This window comes from Dysidea avara, chromosome 3 (assembly GCF_963678975.1).
Source record: "Dysidea avara chromosome 3, odDysAvar1.4, whole genome shotgun sequence".
In the NCBI taxonomy this organism is placed as follows: Eukaryota; Metazoa; Porifera; class Demospongiae; order Dictyoceratida; family Dysideidae; genus Dysidea; species Dysidea avara.
In genome coordinates, this window is record NC_089274.1 from 5142357 (window position 1) to 5170304 (window position 27948).

The 27948-nt window shown below is 37.4% G+C and overlaps 1 protein-coding gene across 3 annotated transcripts; it reads right to left on the reverse strand.

The window, feature by feature from the left end:
- Positions 1–394: 394 nt before the first annotated feature.
- On the reverse strand, positions 395–27891 carry LOC136249022 (uncharacterized). Of its 3 annotated transcripts, XR_010697985.1 has the most exons (20): positions 27622–27891; positions 22885–23303; positions 21977–22029; positions 20381–20500; positions 19955–20124; positions 19831–19900; positions 17247–17402; positions 17099–17189; positions 13049–13120; positions 12818–13000; positions 12564–12760; positions 12305–12427; positions 12159–12254; positions 11991–12086; positions 11748–11876; positions 10033–10140; positions 3634–7357; positions 3185–3385; positions 3032–3133; positions 2490–2976 (listed from the first exon to the last, which is right to left on the reverse strand). XR_010697985.1 is itself a non-coding variant. In XM_066040913.1 (17 exons), exons 1-17 carry the CDS (start codon positions 27789–27791, stop codon positions 588–590), a joined length of 2334 nt encoding a protein of 777 aa, XP_065896985.1. In that variant the 5' UTR covers positions 27792–27891; the 3' UTR covers positions 395–587. The 3 variants fall into 3 exon arrangements, 2 of the variants coding, with proteins under 2 accessions (XP_065896985.1, XP_065896986.1); XM_066040913.1 differs by lacking the exons at positions 2490–2976; positions 3032–3133; positions 3185–3385; positions 3634–7357 and adding an exon at positions 395–668; XM_066040914.1 differs by lacking the exons at positions 2490–2976; positions 3032–3133; positions 3185–3385; positions 3634–7357 and adding an exon at positions 677–1163.
- Between the last annotated feature and the right edge of the window lie 57 nt (positions 27892–27948).

Here is a 27948-nt window from a genome sequence, read left to right on the forward strand (position 1 = left end):
TTTTTTTTGCAAAATAATAGGCTAAAAGGCAGGTCCAAATTTTTAGATACTTTACTAAAAAGTTTAAATTGTTTGAGATTGCAATAGAAGTGTTGTCTCTTGGAAATGAAACACATGCACTAGCCATTGATGTTCACTTGATTATGAAACAGTACATATCTCATTCAAAGAATGCTTGCAATTAATTAATCAGCACACTAGCTACATACATACCATAAAACCCATGCCACTTTAGAATAAAATTATCCACTTGTGCCTAATAAACTATAGTGTTAATATACAAATCAAATTTGTATAAGACCAAGAGTACATAGTAAAAATATTAATTAATATATTTATTATGCACTCTTGTTAAGACGTATAGCTAAGCCTATGAGTACGGTGAATGACTAGTAGTTGCATAGATGAAATCTTGATTTCCATACACGCATGTACATAACTAGGTAAATTAAAGCACAACAAAATAAATAACAGTAAACAAAATTCAGAAATATAAAAATTATAAACACCATGGTAAGCTACAAAAAAAATCTCTATAATGGCATTGATACAGCTATATGCATACATGTACATCATTGCCTTTGCAATTAACTTGACATTATTTTGTTCTTTATTGGTAGCAATAATCTTGCAACTTCAAAAGCAGTCTTTCTTTGACTGGGAATAAACTACATTAATACAAAAATACTGCATACAATAATGTTTGATAAACCAAGTTTATTTTGAATACAATTTGAGGATCATTCATATAGTAGGACTTGGTGGTATACCGTACACATGGAAACTTTCACGGTACATAATTTCATGGATTTTACAGTTAACACAGCAACCATGAAAATAAAATCTGTGAAAATTTCACAATGTGCAATGGTTCAATAATGACCAGTACATACTTTAACCATCAGGAGCTGCATTCATGGGCTATACGGAATCCCCCCAGTTGGAGAGACGGCAAATTGTGAGGGAATATAGAAATGCAAGACACCCCTTTGCAGTAGCGCTTCAAAACTGGAGTGCATGAGATTGCTTTCAACTCTCTGTTAACATAATCGACTGCGACACACTGCTTGGCAAAGCACTGGCTTAAAGTCATTATATCCATCTCATAGTCAGTGTAACATGAGTTCAATACGAAACAACTCTGCATCCACGAGGTACATGATCTACAAAAATAAAATCATGAACAATCCAGTATTGGCATGAAACAGTGAAATTAAAACCCTGTTTTGGTTTGCAACATGAAAATTTCATACTGTGAAAAATTCCATACATACAGGTTACCATGAAAAATAAATCGCAACATAATAAATTGGAAAGTATATGAATACTTATTGGGTATTAAATTAGACAATTACTAATTTGACTATTAGACTGTTTGATTAGATAATCTGCACCCCCAATGTTCAATAACATCATATTCTAGACTAGAACATCACTATACATGCAGTAGTAAAGCTAACCCATTAACGACTACTGCCTCTACATTATACCTCAGTAAACTCACCCATAAAATGTGACCGGATTTGCAAAAAGGTACCTTTTTCGCACATTTTTCAAAACCTGTTTTTTGTTATTAAAGCATTTGTATAATCACATACTATTTGCTGTTAAAATTTTAGCGCGATACACCCAACCGTTGAGATATAGGAGTTTTTCGATTCAATACATTACAAATTAACTTTAATACATCTATCAAACCTGTAGTATAAGATTCCGAATATTCTCCGTAACCAATCAAGGCGACAAATCTTCTTCTTAATCGTGACAAATCGCTGTGTTCAGAAACGGAGTGAAATTACAAAATAAAATGGATTAATTATTGCATGGCTGTTTCCTTTTCCTCGTGACGATGTGCTACTGCCATATTCTGTGTAATTCAGATTGTTTGGTGAGTTTATTGTTTACGTAACGAAGTTTTGTCGACTGTAAACACGTAACATACCTGTCAAATGAAGGATTTCTTTTAGTGCACACTGTTTCAATGCTTTTGTTGTTCAGTTGTTTAAAATAAGCCGACTAAAGCAAGCAGAGTAAACTATGATACTGGATAATAGCCACAGCGAGAACCGTGGTATTATACAATAATTAATTTTAGTTGTTAGCTTCTGTCAGGTTAAAAATGGCGGCGTGATTGTAATTAACCTGGCCTATGATATAAACACAGTGAAACACTACTGTAACAGCACTAGTAACTAGAAAATGAGTTAACAGATACAATTCAAAGAGATTAAATACATACAACACAGAAGTATTCTGAAGTGGAGGTCATGGCCGAGGATCTGTTGGTTCAGGACATACGATGTCTTGCACTTCTGTTGGACAAAATTCTTTAATTTTATCGAATAAATACCATTTCCTTTCTATAGATAGTCCATCAGGGATGATAACTTGTGGAAGATCTGTGTGATGTGGATGCCATGAAGAATTTTTCCGTAAGTTAATACACCGCTCGGTGTCAGAAATACGGTTTTTCACAAATACCTTTCCAGGGCGTGATGAGCTAAACCTAAAGTGGTGCAACTGCGTTATCCCCTTCAACGCAGTTTTGATGGTGTGTTGCTCGAAATACTCTGCCCAGTTGTACATTGGCACTATGTTGCTTCCGTCCTGTGCTCCAACTAGTTGAGCGTAGTTTGGTTTTGCTGACTGGTTTACTACTCTCACAATATCATCAAGACATCCAATAGAAGTCTTCTTATAGTTTTGCTTCAGCAGTCCAAAACACCAATCAGGACTAAACTTTGTGTGGCCAACAGGAATAAAAGAGATTGTGATATCATTATGTTGGCCAGTGAGAATGCGCCACATGAAGTAGTACATAAGAAACCGATTCTTATTCTGGCCACAGCAATTATCTGCATGGAAATGGACTGTTTTTTCTCCAAATCCATGATGATAAAGGAAATGATGTAGCATTGAAATTATAGTATTTCCACCTTTGCCAACATTGGATGCCTCGTCGATCAAGTAGTTTATCTGAAATTATAGCACATTGGAGATGCAACTCATAAACATCACAGTATCAACTTACTTGCCGAGGAACAGTTTCGCAACAGACACCAAATATGGCACATTTACGAGGTGTCAGAAAATAAATAGGACCAGGCTGGAAAGGGTTGCTTGGGTAATGGACCTACAATAAGTAAGTCATTATAGTCAGTTAGCTATGATTTTATGCAAATACCTGTTGTGACATGTCAAAGCTGTAATGTATGGTTTTATTGTTGGAGTTGCAAGGTATTTCTGCTCCAGGAAGAGGAACTTCCATCGTTTCACCATGTGTGTACAGCTCTTCCAATGCTTTCACACTGTCCTTGCATGCCTTTCTGTAATAGTCCCTCTCCTCCTTAACATGTTTGATGTGTGTTTCAGCTTCCTTGATGGTCTACAGTAGGAAAAACAATAGAACTTTGATACTTTTCAGAATAGAATACTGGCAAACCTTGATTTGTTAAGTGTTTAGCATGTGAAGCTTTGTAATGACAATCTGCACATTATAGACATGGCTTTGTTGTAATTTACAGTAGGTTACTAAAGTGATATTCATCACCAAAATGGTCATCTCTAATTGGGATATTCTAATATTTTCATGTATTGTTTTCTATAATGTCATGATTATGTCTCTAAATTTACCTGTGACTTTTCTTCTTCTGGTTTATTAATGGATCTCATAATAGCTGTGCTATTTTGTTGACAGACCCAACACAAATCTGTGCGTGGCTTGGCAATGAGAATGTGTGGGAGCAGCTTTCTCCAGTATGCGAGAAAAGTGGTGTTTGCTACGTATCTGATGCCAGCCTGAATGCAAGAGTCTTTGTAACGTCTCCACACATCCTAAATGTGAGTAAATACAATAATGATTCAGCACTAGATCGTTCTGAGTGGTGTCACTGTTTGAAATGTAAAATAATTGTTTTCTCTTTCTTTTTGTTTGGGTGGGGGAGAGTCATCTGTTTACATCTCTCAAATGTTTGCGTTTACAATACAACTTGTAGTGCGATTTTGTTACGCCCGACATATGTGACCGTCTCAGCGAAAACTCGCATTGTTTGCACAAGCATGCATATTTAGAAAAATGAAAATTATTTGTAAAATTATGCATTCTAAAGGAAAAAGTTTGCAAGTTTAAATGGGGCCGGTTCTCTGGGAAGGAAGTCTCAAAACAATGACAACTATATACCATCTTACTCGCCTGCTCATGGAGAGTTCAAAAATCCTTGTTTTGTTTCTGTAGCGCTAATAGTATATGGTTGATACGTGCATTTGTTAACAGTGCAGTAGACGTGAAGAATCGTTGCCATTTCTTTTGTAAAACTGGCTTTGTGAGTAACCACGCAATCAAATACCAGTCTAAACCTATGCCTCAGTTGATTGGCCAATGACTGCTGAATCTTTTAAGCCAAATTTCAACAGTGTAGGGTAAAGCAAACAAGAGTTACAGCCTCGAATGTAAGCGCATGTAATTTATGTTTAGTATAGTTGTTGTACAAATCGATTTTCTTACTCTACCTACTGTCTAGCACTATAATTCCAAAACTGCTCACCGGAATTAGCTGAAATTTGGATTATCCACTCCTTAGGCACTAGAGATAACGCTGAGACAATAAAAAGAAATTCAGCAAGTGTGCAAAAAAGCGGGTTTTTGCTGAGACGGTCATGTATAGAGTATGTTGTTTCTATGTTTGAAAGCTTCTAACATGTCAACTTTTATGAAAAAATATTATGTGAGTAGGATCACATGATCTCAATGGTTCCTTGAATGCCAGTTTTGAAATCCCAAGAACTTATAGAATTGTTTCAGTCCTTTCATACAAGAAAACTAACCTTTTTACTGCTGCTCGATGGTAACAATTTCATATCGTCTCTTTTATATCCAGGTATGCGTCCAGGCAAGAGGATGGCATGTTGTTCAGCATAGTTCTGCAGAAACTTGACAGCAGCATTGATGACATCAAATGGCATGGCGTTGTGAGGAAGACACTTACTGTTTCCATGGACTCGTGGTGTCATTCCACATTCCAAGTAATGTGACCTAATGGACTGAAGTCTCTTCTTTGGTCCAATTCCATAAAGAAACCCAAAGGTAACTGAACAAACCGGAACCCTGTTGTGCATGTAGTCAGAATAGTTCCTTTGTCTCCTTTTAGCCTTGTGTCTACCATCTATGATGTTCTCACTCCTGTTCAATGTTGTCATCAATGACCCTAAGATGACCATGTCAAGTTCGTCGTGTGTCATAAGAGAGGCTTGAGCCCTCATTTCAATGAAGTGCTCTGTTGTGAACTGAGAGCTACATGGTCTACCATCAGTCTTCTTGCAACCACATGTGTTTACTACGAACTCTTCACAAAGTAGACCTTCCCTTTCATCTACCAGTGTACTACTACCTGTGGCTGGAGGTGGTAATGATGAACTGCTACTGTCACTGTTTGAATCCATTCTCCTTCTTTTCCTTGCAGATGTTGAACCAGGAGTACTACTGCTTCTGTTGGTAAGTGGTGTGCTAGTGAATGGCTGATTATCATTCAGTGATGTATCAGGCAGTGATGTATCAGGCGTACTGGTGATGGGCTGACTATCATTCAGTGATGTATCAGGCGTACTGGTGATCTGCTGACTATCAGTAGACACTACACTGGCTGGGCAATACACTTCTGGAACACAAGAAGATTCTGGAGTCATCGTTTCCTGGTGGTTATTTGCTAGTGGAGACTGAAGCATGCCACTGCCTGGAGACATAGTAGTATCAACTGCTGAAGTAAAGTTCAGGGAAATCTCTTCTTCGAAAAGACCTACTGTTCAACTAATTTTAATGTTTTTTGTGTATGTTGTAAATATACCTGCATTGTTGTCAAATTCTTCATAAGTGTCTTCATCACATTCAGTAGTGTTTACATCGTAACCTAGGTGGAATTTTCACCTCGACATGGCAGAAATATTTTAATGGATTCCTTACCACATTCCGATTCTACGTCACTTTCATCATCGTCAAAATATTCCTCAATAAGCGCCTCAAATTCTTCGTGGTTTGTGTTTAGAGAGTGACCAAGCCCATCGTTACAAAGAGAGTTTAAAGCTGAAGTAACTCTATTTCTACTCCGACTGGCCATTGCAGCAGCTTCGCGCGCAAAAGAACCGCCATTGAAAACAAATCGGCTATTTGTAAGTGATTCCGTGTTACATCTATCGTAATATGTGCACATGGCCCTATATTTTGCATAGTATCTTTCGGTACGATGTACCCACGAAGCTATAATTTTGCAGTGTAATAGCCTAGGCTTATGCGTACCCATATATGCAATAAAAAAGGAGGCTTATTATTTTTGGAAATTTTCAGTCGCTCTTTACTCGAGTTTTGAAATGTGCGAAAAAGGTACCTTTTCGCAAATCGGGTCACAAATAAACTTTTGCCTTACTACGTATACCCTATATTGATCGTGTGTTTCATAGCAAGATGTGCTAAATACAACAGCAGTACCATACTGGGATGAATACTCGCAAGTGAAACAGGTGCCACACCCATTAATTAGCAAGTTTTTTATCACTTGCACTCTTGCGAGATGACGTTGCATTTGAGCGGTAACGTATTTGATAACAAAGAAAATGTTTACATTGATGGAGAGAGGTACAGTTGACTGCTTTATCCTGGATGTGGCATGGAAGGCAGGAGTACATACTGGATATGCATGCACAACAGCAAGATGAGATAAAACTAACCAAGAGTACATAATAATAGAGTAGGGAGGAGAGTGTCTAACTTCAGTTAATTCACCAAACTCACTGTGCTCAGACCTTGCGCAATCAACCATAGCCACCAAAGGTGACAAATGGCTTGCTCTATGAAGGAGGTTATAGTACTTCTACTGCTTCAATTAGAAAATATCAACAGTCTTCTGTTCACTTAAAGGTATTGATTTAATACTAGAAGTTTTATGGATTGAAGTAGGAGGGTTTGAGCACAGTGTGTTTGTATGGATTATATTGAGAGTTAGACACTCTCCTCCCACTTCTATTATTATGTACTCTTGAACTAACTATGGAATAGATTGTACTGTAAGTAATCTGTATAGAATAGTTCTGTGGAGTGTAATACACCTTTGTAAATATTTAGTTGGGACTCATTTTCTGGGTTTTTTAAAATCAAAGTTAACGGTATTGACTAGTTAACGGTTTGCTTTTGATAGTTTCGTCACAGTTATTACGTAAACAATTTAAACAACATAGTCAACTTTACTTAATAGCAAGTATTTAGATATATGTATAGTTACTAAGTAGTTCTGTGTATTGGATAGGTAGTATGACACAATTCAGCCAGTGGTCCCTGAGAGTTTGGCCAGTTAATCAGTAGTTCTGAACACTGTAGTAAGATCGATATTGTGATAACATTGTTTCACTAAAACTTGGGCAATACAACTATCGTTTTGTTTGTATTATATCACAGTTTTACAATAATACTAGTACGTACATAGTTACCGCCCAGCAATACATACTCTAGCTACATGTATCTTAGCACTAGATTACATTTCAACTAATACAAACTTACAAATGTATAGGCAAGATCATGTCGTATGTGCAGTACATACACAGCATCAAAACTGAAGTTGGGTCACATTGTTTCTTACCCACCTATACTCTAAACAGTAATGTGGATGGGCAGATTCTTATTTCATTTATTATAAGTGAATTAGATAACTCACATGACTTGGAATGTAACATTCTCAGTGGGTAGTGCTAAAAGCCGGAACGGAATGGAACGGAACGGAACCAATTAGGGCGCGCGCCAAGTAGAAAAATCGTTTGAGACGGATTTTGCATCGTTTCCAACTGCCACACAGTGACTACAATTGTGCTAGAGTTCATTTCCTTCTACTTATATGCAAGCTAGAAATCGTGCTCTCGACGTTTCTATTTAATGCTCGCCACGTGGCATGTGATTTTACCAATCCATCAACTTCTGTTTAATCCTGATGTAGAATTGCTTCCTTATCATTGTAAAAGGTAAACTACTGTAGTATTTTCATGTTATAGTCGTGTCCATCTCTTTAGTAACAGCGAGGATGGTTTTCTGAAGTCTGCCAGCATGGGCAATAATTTACGAGAGTTAACCACAGTGCATGTTAGTGGCTGTGAATCATATGCTTATAGTGCTTACAAAGTAATAGTTTAGCAGGTTAAATGATAGTTTTTTCAGCGTAGGTAATTGCAAAACGCTTTCGTGCAGTGGGTATTAAATAGAAACTTCGAGCGAGCGATTTCTAGCATGCCTACAAGCAGAAGAAAACTAACTTTAGCACAATTCTAGTCACTACGTAATGGTAAGAAACGGTGTACAATCTGCAAAAACGATTCATTAACTTGGCGCGCGCCCCATTCCGTTCCATTCCGTTCCGGCTTTTAGCACTACCCTTCTCAGTTTGCTCTAGCTAGTTAATCGTTTACGGTACAATGATCATTGATGCAGTATAGTAAGGGAATTGACAATGCGGTGAACATATGTCAAGCATTAAGCTAATATTTTTAAAAGTTTGTGATGTTATTCAGTAACTAACAGTTAACTGTCAATAAAATTGTGGCTAGCTTAAATTCATAGTCACAAAGTAACAAACATATGTGACTGGTAGGCCCAAGTGAAAACGTGTCATTTTCACAAAACTATAAAATTTTATTTTGAAAAATAAGTGTATTGAAGCAAATACGTGTATCACATAAAACTATTACACATGTTTTAATCACTTTGGCATGCAGTGAAAAAAGGCTCAAATTAACAAAAGTACTAGTGAAATAACAAGTTGATGTTATGCTACTTCTAAAAACCAGGTGCCATGCAGCTAGCTAACTCATCTGGAAATAACCAATAGGTTTTTAGTTGTACAATAATACATAGTTAATTTATTTTAATTCTCGAATTTTGTAATTCATGAAATTTTTGTAATTCTTCAATTATGTTGCTATGCACTGCTAAGGAAGTGCTTGTTAACAAACTGCTTTTAACAACATATTACGCACAGAAGTATCTTCTAAACTGTTTTATAGTTTGAGTATTGTGTTTTTTCTCACAAATTCTCTTGACAAAGCCTCAGAACTGCTCTTCATTTTCATTCGCGTACGTAGGGCCTCTTCCCAACTCAACGGGATAGGCTATTCCTGGTAGTCTACGAGGCTAGCACTGTTGTTTCTCAATTGTTAAACGCCTGTAAAACCCGAAGGGAAGGTAATTCAACAAAGCCTGAGGAGACTTGCCACAGCCGTATTTCAGACCGTTGAAAAGAAACCACAAAGTTTACCTGTGCAGAAGTTTAGTACAGCCTTTATTTTGATTTTATTTCTTACGTAAAAACTGCTTTTACCATTTAACGATTTTGCTCACATGGGTGCGTACGGACAAACACACACACATACACACTTTTTTGAAAACAATTTCAGTAAACCAGGTGCACATCTGGTTAAAAAATTACTAACTTAAAAACGAAGCAAGATTCCAGCAATAAAAAGTAGTGGATTGTAGCTATGAGGTAAAATCCCTACTTGACATTATAGCAATGTGGGAAAATCCATGTTTTCACCATCTTAAGATTAGGATTTTCCCGCACTGCTCATCAAGTAGGGATTTTCCGTCATATAGCTACCATAATCTCTTCTTTCACTACCTTTTTATCATCGAAACCCATAATTTTTATTCCAATAGTTTAAATTTTTTGCTAGAACATAGTTATAAAATACACTGTTGTTGTTGTGACTGCTGTATTAGAGTATCTATTCAGCTACGTAGCAAATTAAGCTGGGGGCGTGGTACTGGTACTATACCTTGTTTTCTATGGAGCCAGATCGTTGAGAAGCATGCTCTCAGCAAGAGGTATCATGGGGTGTTTTTATCATGTAAGGGGGCGTGGCCCATTGCCATCATTTATATAAGCTGCTACCTGAAATACTAGTCTGCTAAGCCCATAGATAAGAGACAAGCATTTCAAGGAATGACAGATTTTTGCTCAGCCAGTCACATATATCGTAAATACAGTATACTCAATGTCTTACCCTTACTCCCTCAGCAATGATCTTCAGTGTTTCACACACACATTCCCACAATTCAGTGTCATAGACATCATCAATTGTACTAAGACATGTCCAATGTAAACTATTGGCCTGTACACACATAATGTAAAATAGAGCATACTCACAATAAACAGTAAGCAAAAACCCACCACGTTCACACATTTCTCAAAATACTTCATTATTAGGAGCAACAAATTAAAGGAGTAAACTGCCAATATTTTAGTGTGAATTGGCAAATCCATAGCACTCGATTACCCATGTGTGCAAACAAGAAAAATAAGAAATGTCACGTAACTGACAAGAGTGGCCTATTCTTGTAACATGCAAGAAGCCATAGAGTCAAGAATCGTTAGCACTGTTGCACGTGAAAACCTCAGAATGGCCGTATTATTCATGAATGTCCTACGAGAAATGTTTGTCTAAGTAAGAAATACTAAAAGCTTGTGTTAGTTCAGTTTATGGCGACATTGTTAAGCAGGCATTCAAGCGACGTTATGTTCAATTACTGACATCACTAGTTATACAAAGAAAAATAGGACTCAGAAGTGGTATATTATAACTTTACAATACGCCCTTCTATATGAGAATAGGACACTCTCCTTATATGTGCATACATATGAACTCTTGACAAAAACAGGAATCTTTATTTGGGTTGTGCTAAAAGCCAGAACGGAATGGAACAGAACGGAACCATATGGATGGGCGCATGCCTAGTAGAAAAATCGTTTGTAGCAGATTTTACACCGTTTCCAACTGCCACACAGTAACTAGAATTGTGCTAAAGTTAGTTTCCTTCTACTTAAAAGCATGCCAGAAATCCCACTCTTAAAGTTTCTATTTAATGCCTGCCACGTGGCATATTGTGTTCTTACCAATCCATCAAATTCTGTTTAATCTTGATGTAGGATTATTTCCTTATCATTCTAAAAGGTAAACTACTGTACTTTCATGTTATAGTTGTGTCCAAGCCTTTAGTAACAGTGAGGATGGTTTTCTGAAGTCTGCCAAGATTGGCAGTGATTTACGAGAGTTAACCACAGTGTATGTTAGTGGCTGTGACTTATATGTTTACAATGCTTACAAAATAGTAGTTAGCAGGATATACATGATCGTTTTTCATAAGTGATTGCAAAACCGGGCAAAACACATTCCTGCAGTGGGCATTAAATAGAAACTCCGAGCGAGCAATTTCTAGCATGCCTACTGGTAGAAAAAAACAATTCTAGCTACTATGTGACAGTAGAAAATGGTGCACAATCTGCAAAAACAATTTTAAACCTGGAGCACGTCCTGTTCCATTCCGTTCTGGCTTTTAGCACTACCCTCTTTATTTCTACTGCATCATAAGCATGCAAAACACCTATATAACTCTATACCCTAAGCTGTACAAAAACGAAACAAAAATACTCTTGAGCTGGCAAACCTGATAGCAGAGAGGTTTGATTGATTCAAACCTTGTTTCACTATGTATAGTACTCATGTCCACATTTTATTTATTTATTTTTTTTGTAGCAAGTATGTTATTTTCTCCACCCTACAGTATATATTATTAGCAAAGTAAGTAGGATTTTGCAAACATCGTGAGTTTTCGCTCATCACTACTAATAGCATGTACATAACTACAGCAGTAACTTTGGTACTTTACAGCAAAAAGCCACTAATTGTATAAGATTTAGTGACAAGTACACACATCTCACTACATAAACAGTAGATAGTATCCCTGCCAGTGGACTATCCTCTTTGTAGAGTTTAGGATATCCTCCCCCTCCTCCTTGGCCTTGGAAAGACTGCACTTCTTTTAGCTTTGTATTGCTGTCATGAAGCAGCTGTATCAACAAACATTTGAAAAGTTCAAAAAATAAACACTTGTTTTGAAAACAAACAATGCTATGAATGATGTACTGTGCTAACACAGTAGATTATCAAGAAATTTATGATACCTGCATCAGCAACTGAAGTTCCGATGACATGGTGGCCATCTCATTATTCAGAACTGACAGTTTCTGCTCCTTCACTACTTTTTGCATATCAGCATACTACGTACATACAAGTAACAAATCCAATTAAGTTGATTTTGCAGGAAACTTGTATGCATTGCATACACTCACAATTCTATTAATATATTCCAACTTCTGACAAGATTCTTCAAAACCTTCAAAAGCCTTTCTAAGAATTGTCAAAGCTTTTTTCAGAAATGCACTGATCTAAATAAACACACGTGTGTAAGTGAATACATTCACCAATGGTCGCACACCTGCTTGTGAGGTATTAAGTTAACCACCTTGCTAACTAGCACAATCATCATAGTAACACATCCTGACCACACATCAGACTTGTGGGTGATCATTGGCTCGCCCTCATCAGTTCTGTAGAATGACTGGACACCAAAAGATGCAGCAAGATATTATGTGCCACAATATCTTGATTCATGATGCACTACGTATATGTGCTTGTACGTACAGTACAACCAATACCCATGTACACCACACAAACACACACACACACACGCACACCTCTGGGGATCTCATTTGCACAGTTCCAGCTGGATCATGTTGGGCCATTTTCTCCCAGTAGCTATGTTTGGCATTTGCTCCCTCATGGCAAAGCAACCCCATATCACCCAACACATACAGCACTCGATTTTCTTTATTGCAGATGCACTTTAAAGTACTGTAACATTCACAATTCTGTTGCACCAAAATGTTGGAGGCTGTGTGAACAATATAGTGGAATACACAAACTTGAATATGCACAGACAATAACTTACGTTTTATATCTCTGTGTACAAGTTCCTGTGTCTTCAAATAGCTCAGCCCATCAAAAACTTGATGGAACAACTCCAGGTAGTTACGGAAAATGCATTTCTTTTGGTCACCAAAATCGGCCATGTATTCCAATACACAATGACATTTGGAGGGATCAGTATGTTTTAACTGCTCATCAAGTCCCTCTATATTGAGACTAAACAATAAGTCAACATAAACCAAATAAAACTCACTTTGATTCATAAAAGGCATTACAAACAAATAAGAACGCTTGTCAACATTTTTGTCATCTTTGATTAGAGGACCTACATAAATAAAAATGATTTGCAGGTCCAGTATCAATTAAACTAGTTGATGCATTATTGCATCTTCCATTTGAGTTGCACACTGCGCTACACACCGTTAGCTAGTACAGTTAAACCTCTCTAATCCAACGCTCAATGGGAGCTAAAATTTGTGCTGGATTAAGGAGGTTGTCGGATTATCAAGTCACCTCTGTAATTCGACATTGTACAATATCTAGAATTATGTCAGATTATGCAGTAAATTACAGATAGAATGGATCACAAAAGGTAATTAATTTTAGACTACAACAAGTTTGATACTGAAATTTGATTGGCTGAAAATGTGGTCTCTAAATCTCATAGTGCCACTCTCTTGTCCAATAGAGACCACGCTCTGAGGCGATACGAAACACGGCAATCGTGTGTCTGTAACATTGACAATGCATGAACATTTAAATGGCTAATAACAACCATGCTGAATTAGAGGGGGTATAATGGGCTTGTTTGTACTATTCAACACTACATTTCTTGTTTACAAGCAGCTGTCAAGACACAACAATGAGTTGTAGTTGAATATAGCACCCACACACATGGGCATTTAAATGGGTAGCAACAGTTATGCTGAATTAGAGGGAGGTGTAGAGAGCTTTTTTCTAGTAATTAACCATACATTTCTAGTTTACAAGCAGTTGTCAACTCAAGGTACATTATTAAGTTGTAGTCTAAATACGTAAGTTAGACATCAAGAACCAATGGGTTCTACAGGATTAAGAAAACCCTCAGGCCCTTAGTAGTAGGGCTAAAACGAATATTCTAAAGGAAAGAGAAGGAATATTTTTAGTCAAGAGCAAATAACTATATACAGTGTAACACTGAAATATAGTGTATATGTGTTATTTCTTATTACGTGTTTAAAATTTGATATCTTAAAACCTCCGTAGGCAGCTTTTGAAATGAAATAAAAGAAAAGTGTCTGATGATGTAGCTACTAGAGGTGTACCGATGAGTATTTTTCAGTTGTATCGACATCCAATTAATTTGTACCTGATACTGATTAAATTATTGTATATTTTGTAAAGTGTAAATCAAATAGAATTACAGGTGTAGCTACTACATGATATGATTTGTAGCATTGAGAAAAGAGAAGTGATGCACAACTACCTATGGTGGTATGGCCTATTACACAACCCAGACAATTAGGCACCGCAAATATTTTAATACGTGCTCCCTCAATTCTCCTGATTACTCTGTGTTTTGATTGGTTACCAAGATGGCTGTTATACATCTCGTTATACATAGGTGATCACTTTAGTTTTTCCCGTAGTATAGTTTTTTATTCTTAAAGTGTAGCTAACAGCTACCGTTCTGGGTAAGAATATTTTAACACTAACGGCAGTACTTACATGCGCAGTCCTATGGCTTCTTGTAACTTAGTGTTTAATACAATAGTGTAGAGGGGCTTTCTGTTTGTTTGTAATGAGCAAAAAGGCTTTTCATAGCTGGCCATGCAAACTATTTGATTCATAGAGCGTTTGTACCCATTATTACTGAATATGGAAGGCATATCAAAAAAAAAATTATTACTGAATATGGAAGGCATATCAGCAACCGATCTGATCACCCTCGCAATCAACAATCCAATTATCAGTACATCTCTAGTGCAGTGTCTGATGTTATTGAAGTTGTAGAGACTGACAAAGATTCTTCATTGCTAGTGTCCGCCATCTTTACCATAATTTTGAAGTTTTGAATTACAATAAGTGCTCCGAACGAATTCGAATCGAATTCAAATATTCGGTATATTCGTTTTAGCCCTACTTAGTAGTTCCCTCACTGTGCTTGGGCGCTACAGCCCAGGGCCTTTGAGTTTTCTAAATCCCATATTGACAAAAATTGATAATTATACAACCAAGTTGTAAGAATAATACGAAATGCGGTTAAAATTACGTCATTAATAATGAATGAATAAATAATAAATAATGTTTGAGAAAACTACGAGGCCTAGAGACATGAACTAAGCGGGGATAGATTCGCCTGTGAATGAAGGCACAACTGTATAATAAGTACGCCTGCTCGTGCTGATGACTTTACCGTACGTGTAATTCTATATAACGCCCAGCACCACGCCCTTGTTTAATTACAGATTGCTCGAACGAGAAGATTAGTAAATGTCCGCGGAGAGGCCAGGCGCCACTTTACTGGTAAGCAACAACATTACAAGTATGTTTAAATGTTTGTAACTGTGTCTTTTGTGTGCAGGATATGCGCTCCAGACGTCATGCAGTGAACGACCAGCTGATGACCAGTTGGGATACCAGCTGCAATGGCGGATCCAGGATGGGGCATTTGGGGCAAATCCCCCCCCCCCCTCCCCCTTCAAGAAATTGCATACAAGATCGAGATACTCTAATAGAGCAGTCAATTACTCTAATAAAGCAGTCACAACGTTCATGAGGCAGTGCAGCTTACTTATGAAGCTATAAATAGAATTTTATTTTACATAACATACGTGATATAATATATTTGGTAAAGGATAACTAGCTATTATTGTTGCGACCCTTTTTTTTTTTGCTCTTCAACTTTTTTCAGCAAGGTGCCCCCCCTCTTTCCAAACTCTGGATCTCCGCCCCTGAGCTGATGCGCTTATAAACAACCAGCTGGAACAACAAGGTAATGAGTAATGCAATACTTGTACCGGTAGTTGTATTATAGGTCTACATCTTCATCCTTCATCTGGCTTGCTAGCGGCTGGAATTATTTTCATTATACCGCCACCTTCATCTGGCTTGCTGGCGGCTGGAATTATTTTCCACTCGGCCTAACTACTAGTCTACTGTGAGTCTGTAATAGCTAAACAAGAAGCCGATGCAGTGCTGCATATACAACAATGTGTAACTATCTCCTGTATGTTGAGCATGGCTGTATGCATAATATTATAGACTGTGATCACTGTGCCAATGCCACACCGCTGATATACAGGTACATCACCAGTGGCCTCTAGTTACAACAGAGTCTGTTGTGCCATATTGGCTTGATTGGGATCAATTGCTAATTGTGCCTTCACCATATCCCTTATTCTGCATAGCCTCACTTCACTGCTGAGTCATCTTCAGAGACACGTCACACCTACAATATATAGTTACTTTCAATATAGCTAACTTAACTTGGTTTTTTGTGTAGGTTGTGTTTTAGTATTGTGGTTTTCTGATGCCAGTTAAACTCCCTTGCCTGTGTACGTATGCATATGTATCATTTCCACAGGTACACGCACACTGCTCTGAGTGTTTCCTATGGCACTGTTTATACTTGCCCAATGGGTAGGTTGCAACGTTGGTGTATGTACTTGGTTGTGTGACGCGTCCTAGTAAATAAATAAAAATAAATAGAACGCTGGTTCTTGACATCTAATTATTATTTAGAATTTGCAAGCATCACAACTTTTTTTCATCCTATTACTGTCAACCAACTAAATGCTTTGGTTGCTTAGAAATTATTTTCTGTGATTGTTTTTAATGCTACTTTATTCTCTGTTGGATTATAAAGGTTGAAAACAATGTATTTCCAAGTCTAGGGAATCTAATTTTGTGCTGGATTATGGAGTACAAAGGTGTCAGATTACAGAGGCTATTTTCTATACAAAAGTGTTGGTAATTAAATGACATTTTGGTTGATTAGAGAGGATTCTGGATTATGCAGGTATTGGATTAGACATTTGACTGTACCATATAGATAAATTTAATACTGGTAAACCAACTAAAATATTAGTACAGTTAATATGTACACAATATGTATCACATAAACCAAATCTTTGCATTCTGTCATCAAACAATGATCAGTATATTCAGAAAAAAATAATTTTATTTAGAAAAGCAACGTAGCTACTCAGATAAATTACAGTAGCTATACACAGTTGATGACAAAGGCTCAAGTATTTGCATACACAATTATTAACCTAACATGAAAATTTGTTGGTATGTAGTCTGGTCAGTATATACTCACCAGAAACATATTCTATTAAATCAATCACACGAGGATGGCTTAGTTTCACTATTTTCTGGAACAATTTTGCATCACCTTCCACCAGTGGTAGCTACAGAAGGCTTCATAGTAATTAAGGCACCTAACATAGCACACAACTGGTAGTTACCCTTGTTTCACATTTCACAGCTAACACCTGGCCACACTCTTTGATATATTTGTACACTATTCCAAATCCTCCCTTTCCAATTTTATTCTCCTCCTTTCTGCAGTCACAATAAGTAGAGCAGCTACTTCCAATAACATGACCGTCACTACCATTTTTCTGCCAACAATACATACATACAGTACACTGTTTGTAGATATAGAAATCACACATGCACATATGTACATGCTAGAAATTTTAAATGCTAACGTTTAGTGTCTTCAGTAGCAAGGTTACCAAACAATACTTCTTACGTAGTTAGCTCTAAGCTGTGTGTCATACAGTACGGAGTACTGTATATTAGAGATCATGGTGGTTTGGGCTTTCTTGCCCATCCAAAAAGCAGCCACCTTGGCAGTATTGTTTAGGAATGGTCAAGCCCATGCACACATAAATGTCTTCAGAGTGACCCAGCCTAAACCCTTCCAACAAATTTCTAACTGATCAACTACTTAATGCCTCCAGCCAAGCATAACGTGCCTTTTCGCCAACTGCAATACATATGTACAATGTATGCATCATGGACTTCTCTTCTGTGCACCAGCTTTTTTTGCTGACATTGAATGCAATGTGTCAGTTCACAATAATGCAAAATGACTTCCCTATCACACTTATTGCCTATATTTTTTTGTAGTGACTGAAATGATTGCAGAGATGCCTGTTCTTTGTTTGTAATGCCGTGTAAGGGGCGGAACATAGCTGGAAATGAAGTGTAATGGCCACTTCACTTTTCAGTGAGTGATTGTTGGGGCATGCGTTCCGATACAAAATTAACTTTATGGCATGTCTGGTGCCATTCTTTCTTTTGATGCGGTATGCATGGGTTCAGTAGTCAAATTAAGTAAACAAACAAATAGAAGGAATTTTTAAGGACCAAAGTAGTAAAGCAAAGGAATAGCTTAAACAAGAGAGGTTGTCTATACAGTGGAACTTCTCTACTGTCTGTATCTCGGAAATGTCCATAACTAAGAATAACATGCTAGTATGCTAAAATGATTACCTTAAATGCAAGTAATGCTTTTGCCATCAGTTAGTGGTATGCAGTTTAATGGGTAGAGGAAGGAGGCACTACAGAGCATTCATGGTCACTCTCCTGGGCTGTAAAAGCCCACCTAGCAACCAAGTGGTAGTTATTATTAGTAGAATAAACAAGCCACCAAACAGGTAAACAACAACCCTCCTTGTGCTTTATCTAAACCAAACTTCATTATGGACAATAAACTACGGGGTAGGTAAAAACAGTGGACCCAGGGACCAAGGACCTGGGACCCGTGGAAATCCAACTCTTCTTGGAATTTTATATACTTTACAGTATTCTATATTTGTACTAGGTACCTCTGCAAGTAGTCTTACATGGCCAATCCACTTTTTCCCCCCTCGTGGCGTCTTGCACAATGTTTATACCAATTAGAAATTATAAGCGCCTCTGAAAAAGTGTCTAAGCTGACTGCATTTATAGGCTACTGCCTGCTGCACAATACACGTACTAGCCTATTATGTCACCTAGCTACTAAAGTTTAGAAACATTGTGCAAACAAATGTTCTGGGGAAATAGCGAGTGACCTATAATTAATGCAGTCAACTTCAGAAACTTTTTCAGAGGCGCTCATAATTCCTAGTTGGTGTAAACATCGTGCGAGACGCTGCGAAGGGGATTGGCCATGCAAGACTACTTGCAAAGGTACCTAGTACAAGTATAGAATACTGTGAAGTGTATAAAATTCCAAGAAGAGTTGGATTTCCACAGGTCACTGGGTCCACTGTTTTTATCTACCCTAAACTACAAGCCACATGACAAATTTGAGCTATCCAGACAGTGGAGATACTGAGATAATAGAGGTCCGGATAAGAGAGGTTCCACTGTACACCAGTAGATATATACTAATGCCATAATTCAGTCATGGTTGTAGACTGAAGTATAGGCATTAAATGTCCATTGGTATAACTGTTGGTATAGACAACTTCTCTTGTTTCACTACTCGTTTGTTTTATTACTTTTCTTTGATCCCTAATCCTACTTATTTTGTATGTATGTGGTTAAAGGGCTTCCCTAGCTACATAGGTGATTTAGTGGGACATTATCTGCATACAAAGCCAAATAACATTCCATATATTTATACCTTCCTATAGTATGTACAAGTTGAGCTGGATCCTGAAAAACAGCTAAAAATAAAAGTGGATTTTTTTCTCAACAGAGTAAACATTTCAGCCAACCAGATGATTAATGGTGACAGCAAGTGTTAACAACAGACATGTGTGGCTTGGCTCCATCACGAATTCAGGACAGCTGTAATGGTCGTTGCACCTTTATGGCTTCCTCATAGGAAATGTATGGTGAAATTTTGGTTTGGCTATAAATATTATGTCAGACATTTGAATGAAAACACTTTGAAATATTTTTAGCAGGTCAAGCAGTACTACAAGTGCGCCAAATTTCAAGAACATGTGTAATGAGTTATTAAATGTTTTTGAGGATCCAATTCAACATGTACATACTATATCGTGCACTTTGTACATACATATGTATGTCCCTAGGCTTATAACTTACTGAGTATATCACAAGTCCCTCCTTAGCATGTTGATACATGCTACAAAGATTGTTAGCGGTACAATATTTCCTATCATAAATACATTGAAGTACATGCTACCAGGTCAAGACTTTCTTATCATACCATAATTTTGAACAAAACGATGGACAAGTTTTCAGATGATCTTCAATATACCGCAAGTACTCATCCCGCAATCGACCTTCACTAGTAGGAGAAACAGCTCTTCTATCATCACCACATAAAAACTGCTTGAAATCATTTTCAAATACTTCATCATAATTGGCATGACATTCCTAATATTATAATAAACATGAAACACTATAATGAATACTTCAACTAAGATACAGGGATGTGTATATACAGTGCATTAGAAATAACTACACATTAACAAGGTATGTACGTATGTTACAAACCATATCTATGGAAACTTTACCCGTTCAGAAATCACCCAAAAGTTTTTTTTGCAATTTCTGTTAACCAATTTGGCAACTTTTGAACTGCTCACAATTAAAGATGCCACTTTCCTCTAATACATGCACATATACAAACCTCATCCTTTTTGTAAAACTTGCAGGTATCAAACTCGCCTCCATGCAGAAAACAATCAATTGTGTGCCTTCTCTTTCTTGTCAGCTCTATCTTGATCCTTTCCTTGTGAAGTGGTGCCACCTGAGAAAAACACTTAATTTATATTCTATTTTACGATGTACCTGTATGGTCATTGGCAGCAAATAACATACACTATACCATTAATTCAATAACATTTAGTAATATGTAGTAACTGTAGCAGTGCTTCCAACAAACTCCATATATGTCTGACTCTACATATGTATGATGTGGACATGTTAGGTAACCATACTCATGAAGAACACATGCAGGTATGGCACACACATGTGCATGCACATACAGACATATTATACTACGTACATGGATACACTGCTCTATTAATCTTTCTTGTACGTGTGTAACAGTACAGCTCAGCATGCAGTATGAGGCATGGATTGCAACTTTAAAATTAAAGTAATAACAGAACTATCTTTCAGAAAGTACGATAGAAGGTTGATGAAACATGCCAGCATGAAGTTTCTTTCACATTGGTAAAGGAAGGAAATAAAGATAATGCTATGAATCAGCTATCATCTAAATCTAAATGGTATTTTCTAAACTCATCCAGTATGGTAACGGTATCATTAAAATACCTTCTCCTACGATACTTACCAGTATATCGTCCAGCTCTACAACACAGTAGAGATGAACAGCCTTAGCAAATACATATCATACCATCCAGATATGGGATATCAAACATAAACAAATACTCTGCACATATGTAGTCACTTTTAAAAAAATGGCAAAGAGGCACGCTTGTTTGAAATAAACGAAGCATTTGTACAATGGTACGGTTTGCAAAACCTGTAGAGTATATAAAAGAAAGTTGGCACTACCATCAGATGTTTCAAACTACACTGCACTATATATCCAGATACCATTTTCTTGGTTAAATGTTGTACTTGAAATAGTCACTGCATTTGAATAGTAACCACACTGTTCCCTTAAGGATAGAGTATACTGTAAATGCTGTTCGTGAATAAATGCCACAGCTATTACATAGTCCTTGATTGTTCTAAAGAGTTAGCTGCTTACCCTTTCAGTCAGGAAAGTCAAGTGGACTATCCTGTAGTATTTTTCAGAAGTATCTTCAGTAGTGATAGTCTTTCTATGCCACTTATCTAGAGGGCATACTTACTGTAGCCTTTTGCAGGTCCCTAGAAGGATAGTTCACTAATAAATCACCCCTAAAATGAAGACAAGAAGTCGTGATATTCAAGTACTGGCCCAGTGCAGAGAAGATCTTGGATCCCAGCTTAAGTGGCTCCTCAAGCACTTGCCTAGATTGCAAGCTGTCTGTGGATCAAATCACCATCTGGTCTGGGAAGTTTCTTCATTCAGCACGACCAGACTACACACGATGATATTTTTTGTTCTGGTATGTATACTGTTTGTTAAATTTAGGCTTTTTTCTAGTTAGAGACTTTGGGAGTGCCACATTAGGAAATTAAATATCTAAAGTTAAAATGCATATACACAATACTACACACAAGCTCTACTAGAGGGCAAACTATGTAACACAAAGGCACCAATACTTACAATGGCAGAAGATCCTTCAGGATCAACATCGCCACATTGTTCAGTGGCTGCAGCTACAATAACAAAATAACAAAGACAAACTTCTAAGCAGAGCACTATAATGTACGGTAAAAATTTTAACAACACACAAGGAAATCCTACTATTAAAATCCATATAAAACTCATTGAACAATCATACATACGATCATAAAACAGTAGCAGATAAGGACACGATACTTATGGAAAAACTTTCATACCACCAGGTTTGGGCGTAACACATTACTTTTGTAACGGTTATGTAATAATATTACTTAATGCAGTAACAAAGTAATATAATGCACTGCATTTCTTATGCTAGCAATATCTAACCAATAGTTATTTTGCATAAGTAATGTGTTACTAAAGTAGTACATTACTACTCATATATTATTAACTCTTGATTGTATCTTTATACATGTTGTAATATGTAATATAACATATTACTAGTTACTTTTAAACTGAAGTAAATATATAACTGTAACGTGTTTCATCCAGTGGTAGTAACGAGTAATAAGTTATTTTTAAAAAGTACTGGCCCAACACTGCATACCACAACAGTTGTACCATTCATTACATATTCAAACGTGACTGAACCAGACAAATCATGTTTGACTGTGTGTTGTACAGGATTCTGATAATAAAGAAATAGACTGGGCAGTTCTCCATGGATTAACAAGCTCAGCATCACCAATGCCCCACATGGGAATTGTGTGGTACCAAACCCTCAACTTGTGGCTTACACAGGGTCTGAGAAAGGCTACTCTAAGGAGGCGAAAATCAGTAAGCCAAGCAATCCAATTGTTAATGAGTTTGATTCTGTGTGACTGTGTATAGCCAGGGTTCTGTCTTGCCCATCAGATACAAAGTATGGTCACACTCATTCCACTTACTGCTAGAAACAGTAGGTGAGGGATTGATAGATGGTTGCAGTGAAGGATGCGATGACATTGTTGCATTAGATGGGATCACTGCACCAGATGATTCATTAGAATGCTCTTCAGGTTGATGGGTAATGGTTTGTAAAGTTGATGAGCCATGGGGTGGCATAACTTCAGCAGAAAGACTTTCATCTCCTTGTACTTGTACATGTGCACTTGGAACATCAAGCTGTTGCTTTTGTTGTTGCTGCTGATGGTGGTCTGGTTGATCAATGTGTATTTTTTCTTCTGGACTGAGAGTGACATCAGCTCTTGATAGTGAGACAACAGGAGAAGTGTGTGTTAGTTGTAATGGATCACTACCTAGACCAGTCCTGCCTCTTACTACATTTCCAATCACCATATTTGAAGGCACAGTAGGGTCATCAATACTATTGTACACAAACAATACGTGCATCAAAACATACAATATTCTACACAATGGTATGTTTCATAACAAGATAGAAGTATACTATTTAGTGGAATGCTTTTTTCAAGAGGGAAAGGGAGTAATCTTTTAACACTAAGATAGCTATCAATGAAAATCTTTAAATCACATTGTACAGAAATACAAAAAAATGTTCTGTACTTTTTTACTGGATATAAGCAAACATCAAACACAGTTTAGTCCAAACCCAACTGCTAAATTTGCTTTAGAACAGGAGTTACAGTTTCCCCCTTTATACTAGAACTAGTCCTACAGTTTACACACAAGAGCCTTGATACTTTTATGATACACTATGCTAAACAGCACAAACCATTGTGCATTTTATTTTTGTATTTTAGCTTCTCAGTCATCACATATTTATCTTTCGGGTTGACACTCCCAAAAATCCTTTTCTTTACTTCCATATTATTCATCATCTGAACTTGCTATTTAAAAATGGAAAACGCTCTTCTTTGGCAAAATTACTAAAGTAGCTTGTGTAAAAATTTCATGTCTATTGGATTAAAAATGACAGAGTAGTTCTAATTTAAGTGATAGGGTGTAGAATAGCAAGATGCGTGCACTTGTTGCTATGGGATACCTAATTTACAGGTACTTAAATGCGTCAACATGTCACAGACTAATTAAGTGACCATAATATTTCTTTTAGGGCAAAACAGACTACCGTATAGCTCCAAATTTTCGTGGTCTTAAATGTTCGTGATTTTCGTGAATTTGCATGTGATCACGAAAATATTATTCACGAAATTTTAATTTTTACAATAGCTATTAGAAAGTCAGTGTTCAAACGGAAGTGATGTCTCTTTACAAGTATTTTAAGCCAAAGTCTTCAAATTCATCTGCCACCTCGTCTTCCAACGCTGTGGCCGCAGTCCTGCCCAGTCCGGATGGACCACTGTCGAAGCTTGTGCCATCGTCTACAATTCAGGCAGCAAATAACGCGGTGCAAAAGTTTGTTAGTGATGATTCTCGCTGCCATCCATCAGGCAATGGAAAACGAGGGAGTTATGCCTTTTATACTGACAAAGAGAGAGCTGCCATTGGTAATTATGCCGTCCAACACGGCACAGCGACAGCTATCAAGCATTTTGCCACAAAGCATCCAGAGTTAAAGTGGAGTACAGTAAATGACTGGAAAAAGGAGATCATCAGAACTACTGAATTGCACAGAAAAGAAACTAACGAGATAATTTCCATTGACGAACTTGAAAAAAAAGAAGAGGGGTAGGCCAGCAATGTTAAGTGACAAGCTAAGCAAGGATTTACGTTTATATATCCGGACCATAAGAGAAGCTGGAGGGGTTGTCAACACCTCCATTGTAATAGCTGCAGGAACTGGAATAGTGCAGCATCGAGAGCCGATGTCATTAGAATGCAATGGTGGTCACATCGCCTTGAAGAAAAGTTGGACAAAGTATTTCTTGGGGAAAATGAACTTTGTTAAGCGGAAGGCAACAACAAAGTCCAAGTTGATTGTGAAGAATTTTGAAGAAGTAAGATACCAGTTCCTGCTTGACATCAATACAGTTGTGGAAATGGCAGAGATACCTTATGATCTAATAATAAACTGGGACCAGACAGGGATTAAATACATCCCAGTGTCAGAATGGACGATGGAGAAGGAGGGATCAAAAAGGGTAGAGATTGCTGGCATTAACGATAAGAGGCAGATAACTGCAGTTTTTGCTGGGAGTTTAACAGGAGATTTTCTTCCTGTTCAACTTGTTTACAAAGGAACAACAACGAAATGCCTTCCTTCTGTCTCATTTCCACTGAAATGGCACATCACAGCAACACACAACCACTGGTGCAACGAGGATACAATGGTGGAATATATCAGCAAAATCATTTTTCCTTATTTACAAGAAAAGAAGACAACTTTGAAACTCCCACCAACCTACCCTTCATTGGTTATCTTCGATGAATTCAGTGGTCAAGTTACCGATAGGGTGCTGTCATTACTAAAAGCCAATAACATCTTTTATGTAATTGTGCCACCCAACTGTACGGATATGTTGCAGCCTCTAGATGTCAGCGTTAATAAACCAGCTAAGGACTTCCTTCGTGCAAAGTTTAATGAATGGTATGCTACCAAAATAACTGAGCAGCTCGGAAGTGGCCCTTTGAGCAGACGACTACAACCTGTGGATCTCAGGTTAAGCATTGTGAAACCTGTAGGAGCAAGATGGATGATTGAGTTGTACGATTACCTCAAGTCTAGACCTGAGATTGTTGTCAATGGCTTTAGGCATGTTGGAATTTTAGACATTCTTAACAAGTAGCTTTGTATTTATTAAAACATCACATAAATGTATGGTTACAACAGTAATAGTACAATAATTAATATTATTTGTAGTACATGTAGCTATATTTAACTTAAGGAAATGGTGTTAAATCAAGATTTTCAAAACACTGGATTAAATGAGATCGTATCAGTGATCGTGTGTATTCACTAGGATTTATTCCATGTAGAAGTGAGGTAGCAGTAGCAATAGCAAAGACACCACAATCTGTGGTCCCAGCTTGCTTTGGCATTTTACCATGGATGCTGGTATTGATATCTGAACCACAAATATTTTCAACCAGCTGCCGTACTTGAGAATCAACTGTGTTGAATATGGAATCATAAATTAAAATCTTCCCAGCCTCACACTGTAGATTAGAAAATGTTATCCAGTGATTACTATGGACATGCAGAATTTGAACCAATGGCGTACGAATGTCAAGTTTGAATTTAGTTTGTAGCAATGTTAACTGTAAGCCTGTGATGTCTGGAAATTTCTCCTTCAAAATAATCTGAGCAAAATTTATGTGCTTGTTGTTTAACTGTCGTCCATTGGACACGGCATTTCTATCTTCTAAAGACAGTCGGATTTTGTGATGCAGCCAAACATCTTCATTATTATGGTCACATCTCGATGTACTTTCCTCCTCTTCAACTTTAATTTTTTTTGGCTGGATTTCCTGGGAGATCTTCCCCATCTTTTAAGGCTTCCTTTGGTGTGTCTTGTGCAGTAGTAGCTTTTATATTATTTGGTTTTTGCTCACATAGCTGCAACATTTTCTTTGCTTTAGAGACAAGACAGTTGCTACCCTGAAACACCAATACACACGGTATCTCCAACCCACCTTGGTTTAAATCTCGAGAATAGCATCTGCTTCCAGTAACTCTACAAGAGATTGCTCCTCCCATCTGCAAAAACACTGAGCATGAAGAGCTTATTGTTACTGGCAGATGTCCAACAGTTCCAACATCTCTTTTGGTTACTTTCACACAGAATGGGTCGTGTGAGTTTCCATCTTCTGGCGAGCATGGCAGAGTTTCACCAAGAAAAGGTGTCCATACTTCTTGATATACATGGTAACCTCGAATTTTCGAATTATACTCGTATGTTACCACTGCAAGGCTAGCATCATCCATCCTCGTATAGCTATAGCACTGATTGATATATTCAGTATTTCACACACTTATTGAAAATGGCACTGAAATGGATTCTGGTGTCGTGATCGTCCCGTGGTTCGTGACCTACACGCATGTAGCTATGGCATAGCAGCCAGCTGTCTGTATAATGGTTACTTAAATCATATTCATAGCGCAATTGCTGATAACTCCCTCACAGAATCTTACCAGCAACCTTTGAGTAGCACCCACAAGAATTATTCATTCACGAAATGTTGCTGCATTCACGAAAATTTCATCACGAAATTTTATATTTGTCAAATTATTCCATCGCTCACGAAGATTTAAGACCACGAAAATTTGGAGCTATACGGTATGTCTTGGGAAGCCTTGTACGAACTGTACAGAGCACCCTTAAACTTATTGCAATATTACATGTGCAGAAGTTAATACAGACTTCATTTCGCTTTTACTTCTTACGTAAAAGCTGTTTTTACCATTATTTAATGATTTTGCTTATGTGGGTACGTATGAACATACAAACATAGGTAGGTAGGTAGGTGGGTAGGTAGGTGGGTGGGTAGGTAGGTGGGTGGGTGGGTGGGTAGGTAGGTAGGTAGGTAGGTACACACACACACAAACTTTTACGAAAACAATTTCAGTAAAGTGGGCATGTGCCTGGGTTAACAAAGGGTACAAAAGTGAATTCAGACACAGATGAAAATGATTTCTAACCTTGCAGACCACTTCCCCACCCAAATACAAAAAAGGAAAAAGTGGTCTGGGTACAAGACTAGCATAATGCAGTGCCCATCAAAATCATGGGTGTGCATTTTATAGAATACTCTACATTAATCATTACCTCTTTATTTTGCAATCGAAACTGCCATCCTCCCGACCACTGATCTTTATCTCCTTCACATCACTAACTGCGCATACAAAACGCCATTCTTCCTCGGTAGAATCAAAACTAATCTTTATTTGGATGGGCCTAGTTTCTTGCTTCGGATCAATATAGCTACCATCATTCATTATCAACTCCACCGGACTTAGTCCATGGTGAAAACTGCTGATAGACGTCAGTGAAACACAAGCAACTAATAACAGGAATGTAGCATTTGAACTTTGACCTCTCACGTGACTTATGCAGCAGCTATTCGTAATAATTGTGGTTTTTACCCGTGGATGC